At 36.9% G+C, this 15,073-nt stretch overlaps 1 protein-coding gene across 1 annotated transcript in view; it reads left to right on the top strand.

Annotated features, from left to right (window-relative positions):
• Positions 1-15,073, top strand: part of CFAP47 (cilia and flagella associated protein 47) — a gene marked incomplete at both ends in the record, with an annotated part of 301,064 nt that overhangs the window by 20,168 nt on the left and 265,823 nt on the right. The window contains 7 exons of the mRNA XM_080353150.1: positions 629-873; positions 1,907-2,037; positions 2,999-3,121; positions 4,483-4,614; positions 5,732-5,809; positions 6,354-6,498; positions 8,490-8,584. Of these exons, the coding sequence (XP_080209276.1) occupies positions 629-873; positions 1,907-2,037; positions 2,999-3,121; positions 4,483-4,614; positions 5,732-5,809; positions 6,354-6,498; positions 8,490-8,584 (949 nt within the window). The remainder of the gene's footprint in view (positions 1-628; positions 874-1,906; positions 2,038-2,998; positions 3,122-4,482; positions 4,615-5,731; positions 5,810-6,353; positions 6,499-8,489; positions 8,585-15,073) is intronic.

Below are 15,073 nucleotides of genomic sequence, written 5' to 3'. Positions count from 1 at the left end.
GGTTTAAATGCAATCTAATTTTGATAGGTGTTAATGGTGTACATTTATTTGTGGTGATATCGCAATAGTTAACGCAGTTTTATTTTGCAAAATTTTGCTAGCATAGTAATGTTTCTTAGGGTTTAAAACAAACAAGCAAATGGCAAAACCAACCCCCCAAAACCAAACTATTCTGTCAAAAGCCCAAATAGCCACAGGTATATTAGGGGAAAAAAGTTTATTATTACAGTGTTTTTTTAGGAGAAATTTTATGGAAAATACTGTGCTCTTTTGGGCATAGTGTTGCATCACTGCATCTATGCTCAGACCTTTTGATGGACCTCATGGGTAAATGTATAGGCAAACCATTTTATAGCCTTCTCATATGCAAACAGAATTCTCACTTTAGTAACGTTGTTAAAATGACTATATGAGGTAGATCATCCTTTAGGATCATCTTCACTTTTAACATGATTTAAGCTGTTTGCAAAACAGTTACAACTTGGTTTCTCTTGTCACTTTTAACTGTGTGTTCTTACTCAGTTATTTTGTTAAGTATTTTCTTGCTAATTATTACATTTCACATAACTATTACTCTGACTACAACATAATGCGTACAAATATTGAGAAATATATATTTTTGTTACAGATCTTTCACTTACACAATAAACAACCAACACCCTGGGCATGTGCTGGTAGTTGCAAAAGCTGTGTCTGTTGAACTTGAGCTGTCTGCAAGGGAACTGATCTTAAATCCTACTCCTGGCTACCTAGCAGGGACAGAATTTAGAACAACTGTCACACTATACAATCCCAGAAACCATCCTGCAGGATTTACTTGGAAACCTATAAATACACATAGAGGAATCGCATTTTCTGTACAACCAGCCAAAGGTATAGTATGCAAGTACAGTGTGTGTGCATGTATCTTAAATGTCAATAATGTTAAGACAAAGATTCAGCTGATGCTATAAGCTATATTTGTTAGATTTGGGTCAATATCGGTGTATCCCAAAAGCAGCATCAGATTAGAGTGTTAATTAGTACTATAGCAGCACTCCCTGTATAAGCCCTACCATGAATGCATACTCAATGGAGTTCGTTGTTTCTATGTCCAGCAAGCAGCGCTGACCATTTTTCTCAGCACAGATTGCTTATATTTCAAAAGTGAGGCACCTATTTAATAGCAGTGAGCAATATCATACAGCTCATCAGGATAGGAAATTTTCCAAAAGTACTGTATGAATGAAACTGTTAAAAATTTGATGTAGACAGTCTGAGTGACACAAAAGGAATTCAATCTGGGATTAGTTTCCACTTGCATGATCGATCAATATTTGTTAGAAGTGTGCGAGACATTAGATTTTACCTTTCCTTTGAAAGACAGTGTTCTATCTTTCAGAAGACAGACAGACAGACAGAGTATGTTTGAGCTCCATTATTAAAGAGCTAACTGCTAACTGAATTGGCATTGTACAATTGAAACAAGAACTGGCTGGATCAGGAGCTTGGTGTGCTCTGATTCTTGAGAAAATATATTTCTGCTGAGATGAGTTTAGAATCAATTGCAAGTGAGAAAATGTGCATAGTCTTATCCAAAGGTGTTATTTTACAGGAAGAATAGTCTGTTCTTTTACTTTTTTCAACCTTGACTACTTGAGTAGCTCATGGCTAGAGAATACCAGTGAACTTTTAGTGTGTTTAACTGCAGGATCCTAATAAATAAATTATGCAATTGTCATGAGAATTCAGAAACTAATTTTACTTAATTCAGCATACTGTTCAACACCTTTGGAATATAGGCTTAGTCTTGTCTAATAGAAGGTAATTTCACTTTAATGTGCTTATGTTATTTCTAATTATACAATGTAATTTGATAATTGTACATGTGTATGCTGTAACATGTACATTTTGCAAATTTGTTTAGGCTTCGTGGAGGCCTATAGAGATCTGGACTGTGAAGTTGTTTGGCATCCAGGGTTCAACTCTCCAAGAGCAGGAGAATTCAACTTGTGTGTGCGTAAAGGAAACAAAATTAAGTTGAAATGTTTGGCAAAGGTAACAATTCATATAGCAGATTTAACAAGTAATTTCTTAAATATATTTCTATTATCATGTATTAAAAAAAATACTTTAATTTCATATATCTTTATTTGAGATGTTTAACAAAGAATATTGCTCCACAGACATGTTGGAGAAGGCAAGCCAAAGACAATTTGCCTTTTTCTTGCTGCTCAATGTTACACTTCTTTTGACATCACAACCTAGTGGTCATTATAGATAAAGCAGTAACTGCTCTTCTTGGCTTACTTAGTTTAGCCAAACAAAGGGTTGAGAGGTGGTATGATAGTTCTTCAGATATATATTAAGGCAATAAAAATCAAGGTGTGTGTATGTTTCAGAGCTTCAGGGTAACAACAGGCTGTAACATAATTTTGTGTTGTTATTCGAACATGGTATTTGATAATTTGAAATGCAATCTTCTGGATAGTCTTCTAAACAATGAAATTCGCCTTAGGTTCATCGTTTGTTATCCTATGTTACACGGCAGGGAGTGTGAAGGAGACAGACTGTAGTGGTGTTTGGTTTTTTTTTTTTTTTGAGTTTTTTTATTCCTCCCAGTATATAAACCAGGATGTGTGTAAATTAGAATATTAGTATTTCTACTGCTATTAAAATCTCTGAAGTATCTTGTTCTGATCACACATTTAGGATTAAAGTAATGACAGAGCTTGTGCTGTTAATTTAAATTCAATTAAAATACTTTTGTTTGTCTTGAAGCTGGCTCAGAAAATATATCTGGGGTTGTATCTGCTCACTTTGAATGTAGATGAGTTCAATACATTGGGTAAATCTTGTCTCACACTTAAATGGTGTTTGTCTGTTTGAATACTTCTAATTTATGCATTTCCAGAAGTATGTTAGGTCATTACGTAATGAAAAGAAAATTAGGCTGAAAAATTTATTTGTAGTCAGTAATATGTTATTTATTTTGCTTATTTTCTCTTCCTTTTTATAGCTTGGTACTACTAAAGTTCAGTTTTTGGAACAAAGGATACCCTTCAATCATAGTCCAATGGGTTTATCTACTTGTAAGAAAGCCGTTCTTCAAAACATAGGGCACAATCATGCATACTTCCAAGTAAGCTAACGTTATTTTTAGCACATCTAATTTCTTGGGGTGGGGAAGAAGAAGGCAGTTCATTTTATCAGATCATGTTACAGTTTTGTGTTCTCAGTTGTTAGATACATATCTACTTAAGGTTTTGTCTAGTTTTCTGAAGAAACAAGATTTATGTGAATAGGAATTCTGTCCGTCTGTCAAATTTGGACTGATGGATAGATGGAGCAACAGACAAGTAAGGTGGTTATGGTCTAAAAGATTCTGGAAGTTTCATGAGAACCAGTGGTAGCGATAAAACCCCATACTGGTGTACCCTATGAAAAAGCAGTTATAACTTGGATGTTTTTATATTTTGAGAGACAAAGCAAACTGCCTGGTCATCCTTACTCATACTGACTGTCCACTCAGTGCATGCACGGACACAGACCAGTCATAGCAAGTGTGATTGCTTTGCTAGATTAACATCTGAGAGGAAGGTGGGCTGTAACACGAATTGGGCTTATCCAAGATGAGATGGATGCCAGAGTAACATAATACATGACTTAGTAGGAAACCTATCTGCATTAGTTCTCCTGATCTCAGAAGAATTTGCTGTATTTATTTAGTGAAGTGAAATAATTTTCATTAAACTCCCCAGAATTTTTGTTACTACAGTATTATGGTACTAAGAAATTTGATTTGATTTGTACCATATTTCTCTGTTCATCAATGGAGCATTGTAATAACAAGTGTTATTACTACACTCTTGGAGGCTGGGCCTCAAAGAATAAAATCAGCATAATCAATAAGACGAACATACCTAGCATTCTAAAGCCTCCACACATACCCTTCAGCCAAGTGATGTCTGGTTGGTCTTGGTCATTGTCTCTTGTGTAGCTATGCTTCGAATTAAAGTTTGGAGTGCATTAGATGAGAACAAATTCTATTTTGTCCATACTAATTATGGCTAAACTGAATATTTACTCTTAGTATTATGACTGAACTTTATGGTATTAGGATCCTGTGTCCTGCCTTCTTACTGTGAATGGCAAAAAAGTAGTTATCAATTTACCTGTCTCTGAAAAAATGCTTTGTAGGCTATTCTGGACACTTGCTAGATAGCAAATATTTATTTTAATAACTCATGAAAACAACTTGAAAACCAGAATGTGAAATTTCCAATTGCTGTGCAAAAATGATTTCATAATAGAAATATGTTACTTTATATTGTTTACCTGCATTTTTGCCCCAAACTTCTAAGTCTTAGTTAGCATTATGTATTATGAATGTTCTCCTTGTAAGAATATAAAATCTTCATGATAGATATACTAGTATTTTTTAGCAAAACAAAACAAAACACCTTTTGCAGTATTATTAATATTTCATGTTTGTGTTTGAAGGTTCTTGATACAAACCCACTTCCTGGAATGATGATCACCCCTTCTGAAGGGGTAGTACCTGTGGGAGGCCATGCTGATCTCAGAATCTGTTTCACTCCGATTGCAAAAATGAGTTTTGATACAAGAGTAGAGGTATTCAAAACTGGAAGAATTTGTCTCTTGAGTTTTATGTTCTGTGTTTATTTGTGGAGATGTATGTACATTTAAGCATTTTCTGGATTTTTTTCTCCAGTGTGCTACAGCTTTTAAAGAAAAAAAAAATGTTTCTTACAGCAGTTGATGGCTGCTATAATATATTCTGTTATTTTGGTCTCAGTCCTCCTCTGAAGTATCAAAACAACCTTGCAGTTTGAGCTGATTCATATTATACCATTGGCAAACTGTTGACATGAACGTGTGATTGTCTTCAGAAGATCACGTAGACATATCTACAGTTCTTATGGTCTACAGAGGAGCGGCACTGAAATACTGCAATGTCTTTAATTTCATGACTTCTTTTTGTGGTCTTCTTAGAGACAGATTTTCTAGTAGATTTGATGTGATAATAGCAGTGCAATAAACATCTAATCCTATTTCGTTTTCTGCATACCTGCTTCCTGAACTTGTCCTTGATCAGATAAGTGAGAACAGTAAAAAGGATGCTACCATGAAGCTGATCTTTGCTCCCTTTTCTGACTCTAATCCTGGATTCTCCATCTTCTGTGGCTGCCTACATTATGCTTGCTAAACCTAGTATCCATTTCTTTTTCCCACTTCTAAACCCAGATTTAGCATTGCTCAGAACAATAGTATCTACTTTCTACCAGCAGCTCTGTCAAGCAATTTGTGTTGTGATGTATTTTCCACTCAGCTTTCTCCTGCAGAAGACTGGTCTTTTCTAAAGCTTTGACAACTATGACTATCCCAGAAATGGCAGGCTACAAAGGCATGATAGATCCAGTGAGATGTGGTTTCAAAGAAAAATCAGTCTCTCTCTATATATATGTTCTAGACAATGAAGGCATATTCTATATTTCTATATTTCTATATTTCTATATTTCTATAACAAAACCACTTTATATTATAAAGGAAGAGTTGTTTTCATATTTTCATTACAAATTCTGCTGAAGGTCTCTCTCCACTCTGTATCTGTGGAGTACTGTTTTTGTTTTGTTTTGTTTTCTAAATATATTTTTTCATGTATTTATGACAGATTTGCTGACATAATTATGTTAAAATTACCTTCTTACACTGTCATCCATTCTCTTAGGTATCAGTGCGAAATTCAGAAGTACTAGAACTTAGGATTGCTGGATTTGTAGAGATCCCTGAAATAAACATTGATGTGGTAAGTATGAAGAAATTGTGGCCATTGGTAAGTTTTGCTTTATCTAGACATCCAAGTGGCTCATCTCTACTTTGTATTTTTCATTTTTTGTATGATAACTTCCTGAGAAAATTATCAAAGAGAAAAACTTAGGAAATTAAAAACTAAATGTACGTATAACAGTTGCACTAACTGATAGCTGACAGCTTTATCTTTTGAACTTGACAATGTGGAAGAAAATTGTTAAAAGGGAGAGGATTTCTTTAAGCTAGTTGTAGGAAAAAAACATGCATTGAGGAAAAAGGAATCAACTGATCTGTTTAGTGAATGATGAAAACTTTCCCGATGGTGTAACTGGACTTATTGTATTGAATTCTAAACTGTTGTGTTTTATGTCCTGGAAAGATTTTAAAGGTAAAAGTTACACAAGACAATTGATTAACCAAGACTAGCATATTATAAATTTTGAATCCTCGAGCAATTATATTTTTCACAGTTTGTTCAATTATAAACTTTACTTAACAGTGCTTTGACTCTTTTTTTTTTTTTTTCTTTAAACTTACAGGGACTATTTGACTTTGGTGGTGTTTATGTTGGCTCTACAAAATCAATTCCCTTTTTGCTGCAGAACATGGGACAAGCATGTACTAGAGTGGAGTTTGATTTTTCTAAGTATAAGGATTTTAAATTGAATCCTAGTGACCATTCAGGTATTTGCTTTTGCTACATCAGAATTTTCATTAAGTAAAGAACGGATAATGCTCAGAGAAAATTTGTCAAACTAATTCTGGTATATATTTTTTTCTAATTTAAGAAAACCTAAAGCTATAGTTTTGAAAATGCTTGCCAAAAATAAGCACTTGGAAAATGTCAGGTTTCCAGTAGATTTTTTTTTCCTACAGTTGCTAAGGTATATACCAGTTAAAATGAAACAAAAAAAAAACGAAAAACCCCCAAACCAACCAAATAAAACTGAATAACTGTACTAATTTCCTGTTCATGGACTTTACTCATGGTTTTGATAATGTTTACCCCTCAGTTAATTCATCATCAGTATAAAGGTCTGGACTTCTCTTTTTCCTAATGGTACAGAGTGTCTGCAGGTTCATCACAGGACCTCAGTTCTACATGATGCCCAGCTCAGAACAACATGGGGGCAATATGGGGAATTAGGTTGCTATTCTTTATTTCTTGCTAGAACTAGTGTGGATTCTTATCCTTTACCCATTGTTGCTCATCACTTTCCTGCTTCAGTCCTGGCATCTCCTTTGCTGTTCCAACAGATTTATCCATGAGGGAGTTTTGCAACTATGCTTTTATGTCCTCTTGACCCTCAGAATATTGTGTCCAATTCTGAACCCCTCAGTTCAAGAAGGACAGGGAACTGCTGGAGAGAGTCCTGCACGAAGCCACAAACATGATTAAGGGAGTGGAGCATCTCCTTTATGAGAAAAGGCTGAGGGAGCCGAGTCTCTTTAGCTTGGATTAGAGAAGACTGAGGAGTAGCCTTATTAATGTTTACAAATATGTAAAGGGTCAGTGTCACAAAAATGGAGCCAGGCTCTTCTCAGTGACAACCAATGATAGGACAAGGGCAATGAGTACAACCTGGTACACAGGAGTTCCACATATGAGAAGAAACTTCTTCTCAGTGAGGGTGACAGAGCACTGGAACAGGCTGCCCAGGGGTGTTGTGGAGTCTCCTTCTCTGGAGATATTCAAAACCTGCCTGGAAACATTCTTGTGTAACCTCATCTAGGTGTTCCTGCTCTGGCAGGGGGATTGGACTAGATGATCTTTCGAGGTCCCTTACAATCCCTAATAGTTTGTGATTCTGCATGAAATCAAGACTCTTTCTTTTTCAAGACAGTATTATAATATTTAGTTGTATCATTATGTAGAATTGTATGTGGATGATGCCAAAAAATGAACTGACAAGAACAGAGGGGTTTTCTTGCCATGTGGTAGACTTCAAAGGGAAGGTGAGGGCTCCTTGTCAGACATCTTAACTTGGAAGACTGTCTGCAACAGGCAACTGACCAGCTTGGGGATTGACTCATTGCACGTAATTTCTAGATCAGTTTGTGTTTGAAATAATAATGTGACATCCAGTCAGACCCAGTGCTGTTCAGATGTTGAATACTGGATGAATACTGATCCTTGTGTTCCAGGATGAATATTGATCTCAGAGGAATGCTAACTTGTTTAACGGAAACTCATGCTTCTGCCAGTGCCTTAAAATTGGACATGAAAGTCTGAAACATGAAGCAAGCCTTAGTGGTAGACATCTGTAGTCTAGATTGTACCTAAATTTCGTTTAGAAAACCAGTTTCAGGCAGCATTTTTTCTCCCTGTGGTATTAGTTTTCATTATTTAGTTTAACTGTTTTTGCCTAATGCTTTTATTCTAAGGTAAATGCCAGTGATGTGTCTGTCTTTGTTTGTTTGTTTTTCTCTGAAATATTGTGTTCTCTCAAATCAATAACTTTAATGAAAGTTGCTGGTGATTACTTCTTCTCAAAATTACCCCTTCAGAATCCTTATGAGAAATACTACATTCATTCATAACTTTGCAAGAAAGGCTTACCATACAGAAATGTAGATAACTTATGCTGGAAATCGCTTTGAAAAACTGCAGCTATTTCAAAGGTGATATTTGTTGCAATAACAACTGTAATTTGATTCTGATTTTTGTTTGACAGTGGTTGACTGCTGTTCTTCAAAGCCACATTTGTATTCCGTTAACTTAAAGGGAAAGTCAGCTCTGCAATGTTTGCTGTCCTTCATGCCAAAAGAGGTAGGTTTATGGGGCAGTGGTGATTATGGTAAATTAAAATCATGCTTTGTAATACTTCTATAGCGAAAGAATACAGACATTTTAGATGCACGTTTTAGTGTGTGCAGCAGTATTGTAATAGTAATCCAATTCTCAAGAAAAGAAGTTCTGAAATAACCTTTATATAACTTTTGCTGCTTTCCTTTAATGTTTACATACACAAAGAAAACATACTTTCTCAATGACTTAAAAATACAAAAGGTATAAACTTAAACTGAAATGTCTTACCACACAGTCATTAAATCATTGAAAAAGCTGGCAGTCATTTTCTTTTTGTAGCTATTCATGCCTTAACTCTCAGATGACCAAGGGACTGTAGAAGTAGAAGTAGCAGAGGAGTTTTATGTGTCATGAAGATTGGCAAAGTTGCTTCCTGATTGAGCTATTTAAGGGAAACCAGCTGAAGATACAAGATTTTATGGGTTAGTTTTACATCAGGAAAATAGCATTTTATTGGCAGTAGATGTCAATAGAGAGTGCTATAGAAAATTTTAAATCTAAACCTGTTGAACAGTGAAGGTTTGGGGTTTCCGCATATTTGGAGAACAATGACCTGAAAGAAAACGTAGTCTTGGATATTAAGCACCGGCTTCAGAACAAGCAGCTGGGGACCATTTCTAGAGCACATAAACTGGTTGCATTAGCTGCGTTTTTAACTTAAAAAATGTCAGAGACAATGAGTCTTTGAAGGGTCAACAATATAATTTTTTTACTGTTACCCCTCTCCTTCCCAGCACTTTAGTTTTTGAATAAAAGGTAATTCCTTTGTTGAAAGCACAATTCAAATAATATTTACATATTACAGGCCATGTCTGGTAACACTGTGGTTTTTTTCCTCTTATTACTGTCAGCTTAGATTGTATGTATATGTGGAAGCTATTGTTAAATAACTGATGGTGTGGATTTATAGTACATTCAGTACCCTGAGATGATTTTTCCTGACAGAAAATGAGTCAATAGATTAATAAAAAATGACCTATTTCAAACCAAATTAATTTCCTCCTATAGCACAGCAGACCTTGAGGTTATGGGAGAAGCAGTAGATGTCATATCTTTAAGCATCTTGACACTGACTGATGCAACATTGTCATAAGCAAGCTTCTCAGATTTAGACTGGTTACAGTGTTAGGAAAGCATGTAGTTGTTTGCTACCAGTGATCTATTGTCCAACTGGAGAGAAACTCAGTAGGAAAAGTGCTGACATTTTTATTTAGGTAGGAAAGGGCAATATTCCAATATTCTGTGGAATAGAATTGATATGTGCTTGTTCACTGTTGTAGATAGGTGATAGGTAATGAGTAATGGGTTTAAATTATAGCAGGTGGATTCGATTGAATATGAAAACCCATTGTAGCAAAAAGACTCAAATATTGGAATAAAATCACACCAAATCACAGAATCACAGAATGTTAGGGATTGGAAGGGACCTCGAAAGATCACCTAGTTCAATCCCCCTGCCAGAGCAGGAACACCTAGATCAGGTTACACAGGAATGCATCCAGGCAGGTTTTGAATGTCTCCAGAGGAGACTCTACAACCCCCCTGGGCAGCCTGTTCCAGTGTTCTGTCACTGTGAAGAAATTTCTTCTCGAATTTAAGTGGGATCCCCTGTGTTCCAGTTTGTACCCGTTGCCCTTGTCCTATCATTGGTTGTCACTGAGAAGAGCCTGGCTCCATCCTCCTGACACTCACCCTTTATGTATTTATAAACATTAATGAGGTCACTCCTCAGTCTCCTCTTCCCCAAGCTAAAGAGCCCCAGCTCCCTCAGCCTTTCCTCATAAAGGAGAAGCTCCACTCCCTTAATCATGTTTGTGGCCTTGTGCAGGACTCTCTCCAGCAGTTCCCTGTCCTTCTTGAACTGAGGGGCCCAGAACTGGACACAATATTCCAGATGTGGTCTCACCAGGGCAGAGTAGAGGGGAAGGAGGACCTCTCTCGATCTACTAACCACCCCCCTTCTAATACACCTCAGGATGCCATTGGCCTTCTTGGCCACAAGGGCACAGTGCTGGCTCATGGTCATCCTGCTGTCTGCCAGGACCTTCAGGTCCCTTTCCCCTACACAGCTCTCTAATAGGTCATTTCCCAACCTATACTGGAACCTGGGGTTGTTCCTGCCCAGATGCAAGACTCTACACTTTCCCTTGTTACATTTCATTAAATTTTTCCCTGCTCAACTCTTCAGCCTGTCCAGGTCTCATTGGATGGCAGCACAGCCTTCTGGCATGTCAGCCACTCCTCCCAGCTTGGTGTCATCAGCAAACTTGCTGACAGTGTACACTGATGAACGAGGTGGGTGCCCTGGTGACAGAAGGTACAGAGAAGGCAGAGTTACTAAATGCCTTCTTTGTCTCTGTCTACTCTGCTGGAGGCTGTCCTGGACATGGGTTATGATCTGGTGTCAGTTACAGAGACATGGTGGGACAGCTCACATGACTGGAATGTGGTCATGGATGGCTATGTCCTTTTCAGGAAAGACAGGCTAGCAAGGCACAATGGTGGACTCGGTCTGTACATGAGAGGGCAACTACAATGTATTGAGTACTGTCCAGGCATGGATGAGGAGAGAGTTGAGAGTCTATGGATGAGAATTAAGGGGCAGGCTGACAGGAGTGATACTGTTGTGGGTGTCTATTACAGGCCACCAGATCAGGGTGAAGAAGTTGATGAAGCCTTCTACAGACACCTGAAAGTGGCGTCACAGTCATAGGCCTGCATTGGTGTACAGGCATTTCAGGGAGTGAGCTGAGCACACCGATTTCACCCTGGGGGAATGGGAGGCCTCCCAGTCTTCATCAATTCTAGAGTGCTGGCCCACTGGTGCAAGCCCAGCTACAACCCCATCCCACTTCAAATCTAGTTTAAAGCTTTCCAAATGAGCCCTGCTAATTCCTGTCCCAGCATCATTTTGCCTCAGTGAGATAAACCTTTCCCATGTATCACTGTCCACACTGGTGTCTTATAAAACCAGCCGTTATCAAAGATAATACATGAGCATATATTTCCATTACTGAGGGAGGTGGACAAGCATCACCAGAAATGCTTCACTCTGTCCTGAAGGGACAAGTCATGTGTCAGACAATCATGTTTATGCATTGTAAAATCATGTTCTAACAGCATGTTGTTGTTCTGAAGATGTAATTCTGACCCCACTAAGGCCAGTGCTAAAGCTCTTAGTAATTATAACATCACTTCTTAGTGTCTGTCTCTTGCTAAGTTTGAGATTCAAACCAGTTAATAATTAATACAAAGGAATATCAATTTTTGGATTAAAATGATGAAATTGGAATGTGGAAAGGCTAGCTTCCTTTATAAATAAAAAGAAGTACATAAATTAATATAGAAACATGAAAAACAAAAATGGTGAAAAGATTGATAGAACTTTTAATGAGTAGGTATATATTGTTACTGTTCTTACAGCCAAGCTTCAAAACTTAATTAGTTTTGATTTTTATTTTACCAGTGAAGTCCTCTGAGATGCATATTTCATTTAAAAAAGCAACCTGTTGTAACAGCTTAAAATATAAGTATTGAGCAAGATCTAAAGTTCTTTTTGTTTTAATTGAAAGATTGTCAACAGAAATGAGAAACAAAATGCTGCTTTGTAACTACCATTTAGCTTCTAGTAAGCCATACGTACAACACTAAACAGAGAATGGTTGCCAAAATTATAATAAAGTTCTGCAAGAACTTTCCAAATCTCCTAAATTTCCATTCCTTCCTGTTTTTCATTTTGTATCATCTGATTACTTTGGAATAGAATATACTTTCTTTTGAGGGGTTTGCTCTGTTGATCAATTAAATGGGAATGAAGAAATGATGATACAGCTAATACTTCAGCTTGGTTAAGCTAGTGGTTAATTTTTTTTTTTCCCTCAGCATCTATACAGAAAATTCAGTTAGGAGTTGTATAAAAAGACGATACCACGTACATACTGACTTAAAAATGATAAATAGGGTCTAGAAATAGTAAAACAGGGTCTAGCAATATTATTCTATGGATGATACAAGGGTACATGCTATGTATAAGACTTAGCAGATAACAATATTTTAATTTCCAAGGCCTTGATTTCAGTTTATTTTCATAAAAGAATTTAACTTAAGTTTTCTTAACTATTTAACAGAAGTATTTCTACTCTATACTGTAGATGCAGTTTTCATTTATTTTCCTTTGGTCTTAGTAGCTAAAATCACATAATTGTATACGAGATCTAACTGCATATATATTGATGGGAGCCAGAACCTGCAATCTGACAGCTTATGGCATTGGATTTCTCTGGTGATGGTGCTTCTGTACAAAGCGATCCTTCATTCTCCACCATAGTGGAAAAGCGGGTAGTAGAAGATCAGTTGTCTCCCTTACAGACTAGTGAAATAGCAGCTCTCTAAAATTCTAAATGCCTCCCACGTGCAGCTATCAAACAGGGATTTTTATTTGCCTCCCAGTACTCTATTTTCCATTGTTCCAGTTGAGCTCTATTACTGTTTTCTTTCCTTGTCAGGTTGCAGGATAGATTAAGAGTACAAATGTTGCTTCTGACACTGCTATGAATTCAATTGATTAACTTAATATTTCTGAAGACTGCTGAAACAGCAGATGGTTCTTTATGCTTAATTTGTTTAATTTCACTTCTCATCTGAACTACTGTTCAGTATTACTGTTTGTTATTTATGAGCTTCTCCAACTGTCATTTGATACTGGTGGTATGGTAACTGAAGACACTCTGGCAGTCTGCTTTAGTTATGATATAAGCTTAAAAAAAAACCCCATACATTTAACTGGATCTGTTTTGTGACTGGTTTTCTTACAAAAAAAAATATCTGTAAAATATACTGCAACTATTGGTTACATATTTCTATGTAGAGTTTTTTGATGTAATCCTTTTTTAATTTTTAACTCTGGGTCTAAGTGTTTTTCAGCTCTTAAGAATAATTTTTGGCAAACAACAACTTTCTTTAGAAGTAAGGGAATAAACATCTTCAAAAAGGAGTTTTTCCTGAGACCCCTTATAACTCATAACCAACTGATAAGTGCCGCTTCAAGGAAACGTCTTTGTTGTCAGTACCTTGTCTACAGGTGCTCATGGCCTTTCTGTCTCCCCTTGTTCGTGGTGCTGGGGAAGCTCCCTGTACAACCTGTGCTTCCCTTTTGCTCCAGGTGTGCAAGTCCCTGCCTGTCAGGGGGCAGCTTGCTCATAGCTGGGCAAGACGTGCCCAAAGACACAACTTAAAACCCACTGGTGATCACAAGTCGACATTGCTGAGAGTTGGTGCAGCACTGAGAGCTGGCAGCAGTAGCACTGACTAATGTTAAATGAAGTTAACTTTGAAAACTAAAATTGTTGCCCAGCATGGCATCACTGAAGCACATATCTGAAAGTACATCTACCCCGCAGGGTGCTGTAGCTTTTCTTTAATTTACCTCCTGCAAAGCAGAATGCTAATAAGAAGCATAGTTCTGTTAAGAAAGTGGTCCAGGTACAAGCATCTCTTATTGTGATCAGAAACTCTCAGTAGTTACTGATTCTTAAAACATTCGTCATTGCATCTGAGTTCTTTGTCATTCTAGCTCATCTAGATTGCCCCCTTTTCTCTCTCTCCTTCCCTTTCCTGACATTCCGGTCTTGAAAAAACCCTGATCTTCTCCATATATTGAGCTTTCCCTATTCAGGTTTCATGGTTGCAAGCGCTGTTTCCTGCCTCTGCACTTGAACAGCTGCTTCTCTGATCTCATCACCATTTTCTGGACAACTGCTCTTACCCAGCTACCTCCCAGCTGCTACAAACCATCTGTATCCCTTTGAGCTGCTTTATTTTCTGTCTGCCTTCTGGTTCTACTAAAAGTTCCTGCTGTTGTTGTAGCCATTACTGACATCACTACCCTATAAACCAACAAACCCCCACTATATTGATGTTATTGCTGAGAAAGTAGCTACTAGATCTAAGGAAAAATGAAAAAAAAAAAATTTAGAAGCGTTGATTAAAAAATCACAAAAGCATGAAATTATTTTAATATGCTTTAAAATGTTATTAAAACTACTTGAATTATTAACTTAAGGTTTTAAGTAATTAAGTCTTGAATACAATCTTGAAATCTCCTATTAAAAACCAACTTGGCACTAGCTTTCCTTCTGCCACAAAAAGCTTCAAATAAACAAACTAGGTAAATACATTGGAACTCTGAGTAACTCCTACAATTCTCACTAAAACTTAGTGTATACAAACACACATAGCATCAAAAGATGATCTTGGAGATTAACTATATTGGCATGCTTATAAGATAGTATCTAAAAAATTGAGATTATTCTCCCAATATTTTAAGTGGTAAAATGAAGCCCAGGCATTATAGGTAAGGCTAGAGTGTTGCTCAGACATGGCCTAGCTGTGCCTCCCTGTTATTCCAGCATCTCAGGAGGTGTTAGAGGTGACAGGACTCCCCTCCTCACT

This window comes from Nesoenas mayeri (assembly GCF_963082525.1).
Source record: "Nesoenas mayeri genome assembly, chromosome: 1".
Classification (NCBI taxonomy): Eukaryota; Metazoa; Chordata; class Aves; order Columbiformes; family Columbidae; genus Nesoenas; species Nesoenas mayeri.
This window is presented reverse-complemented; position numbering and strand designations above follow the sequence as displayed.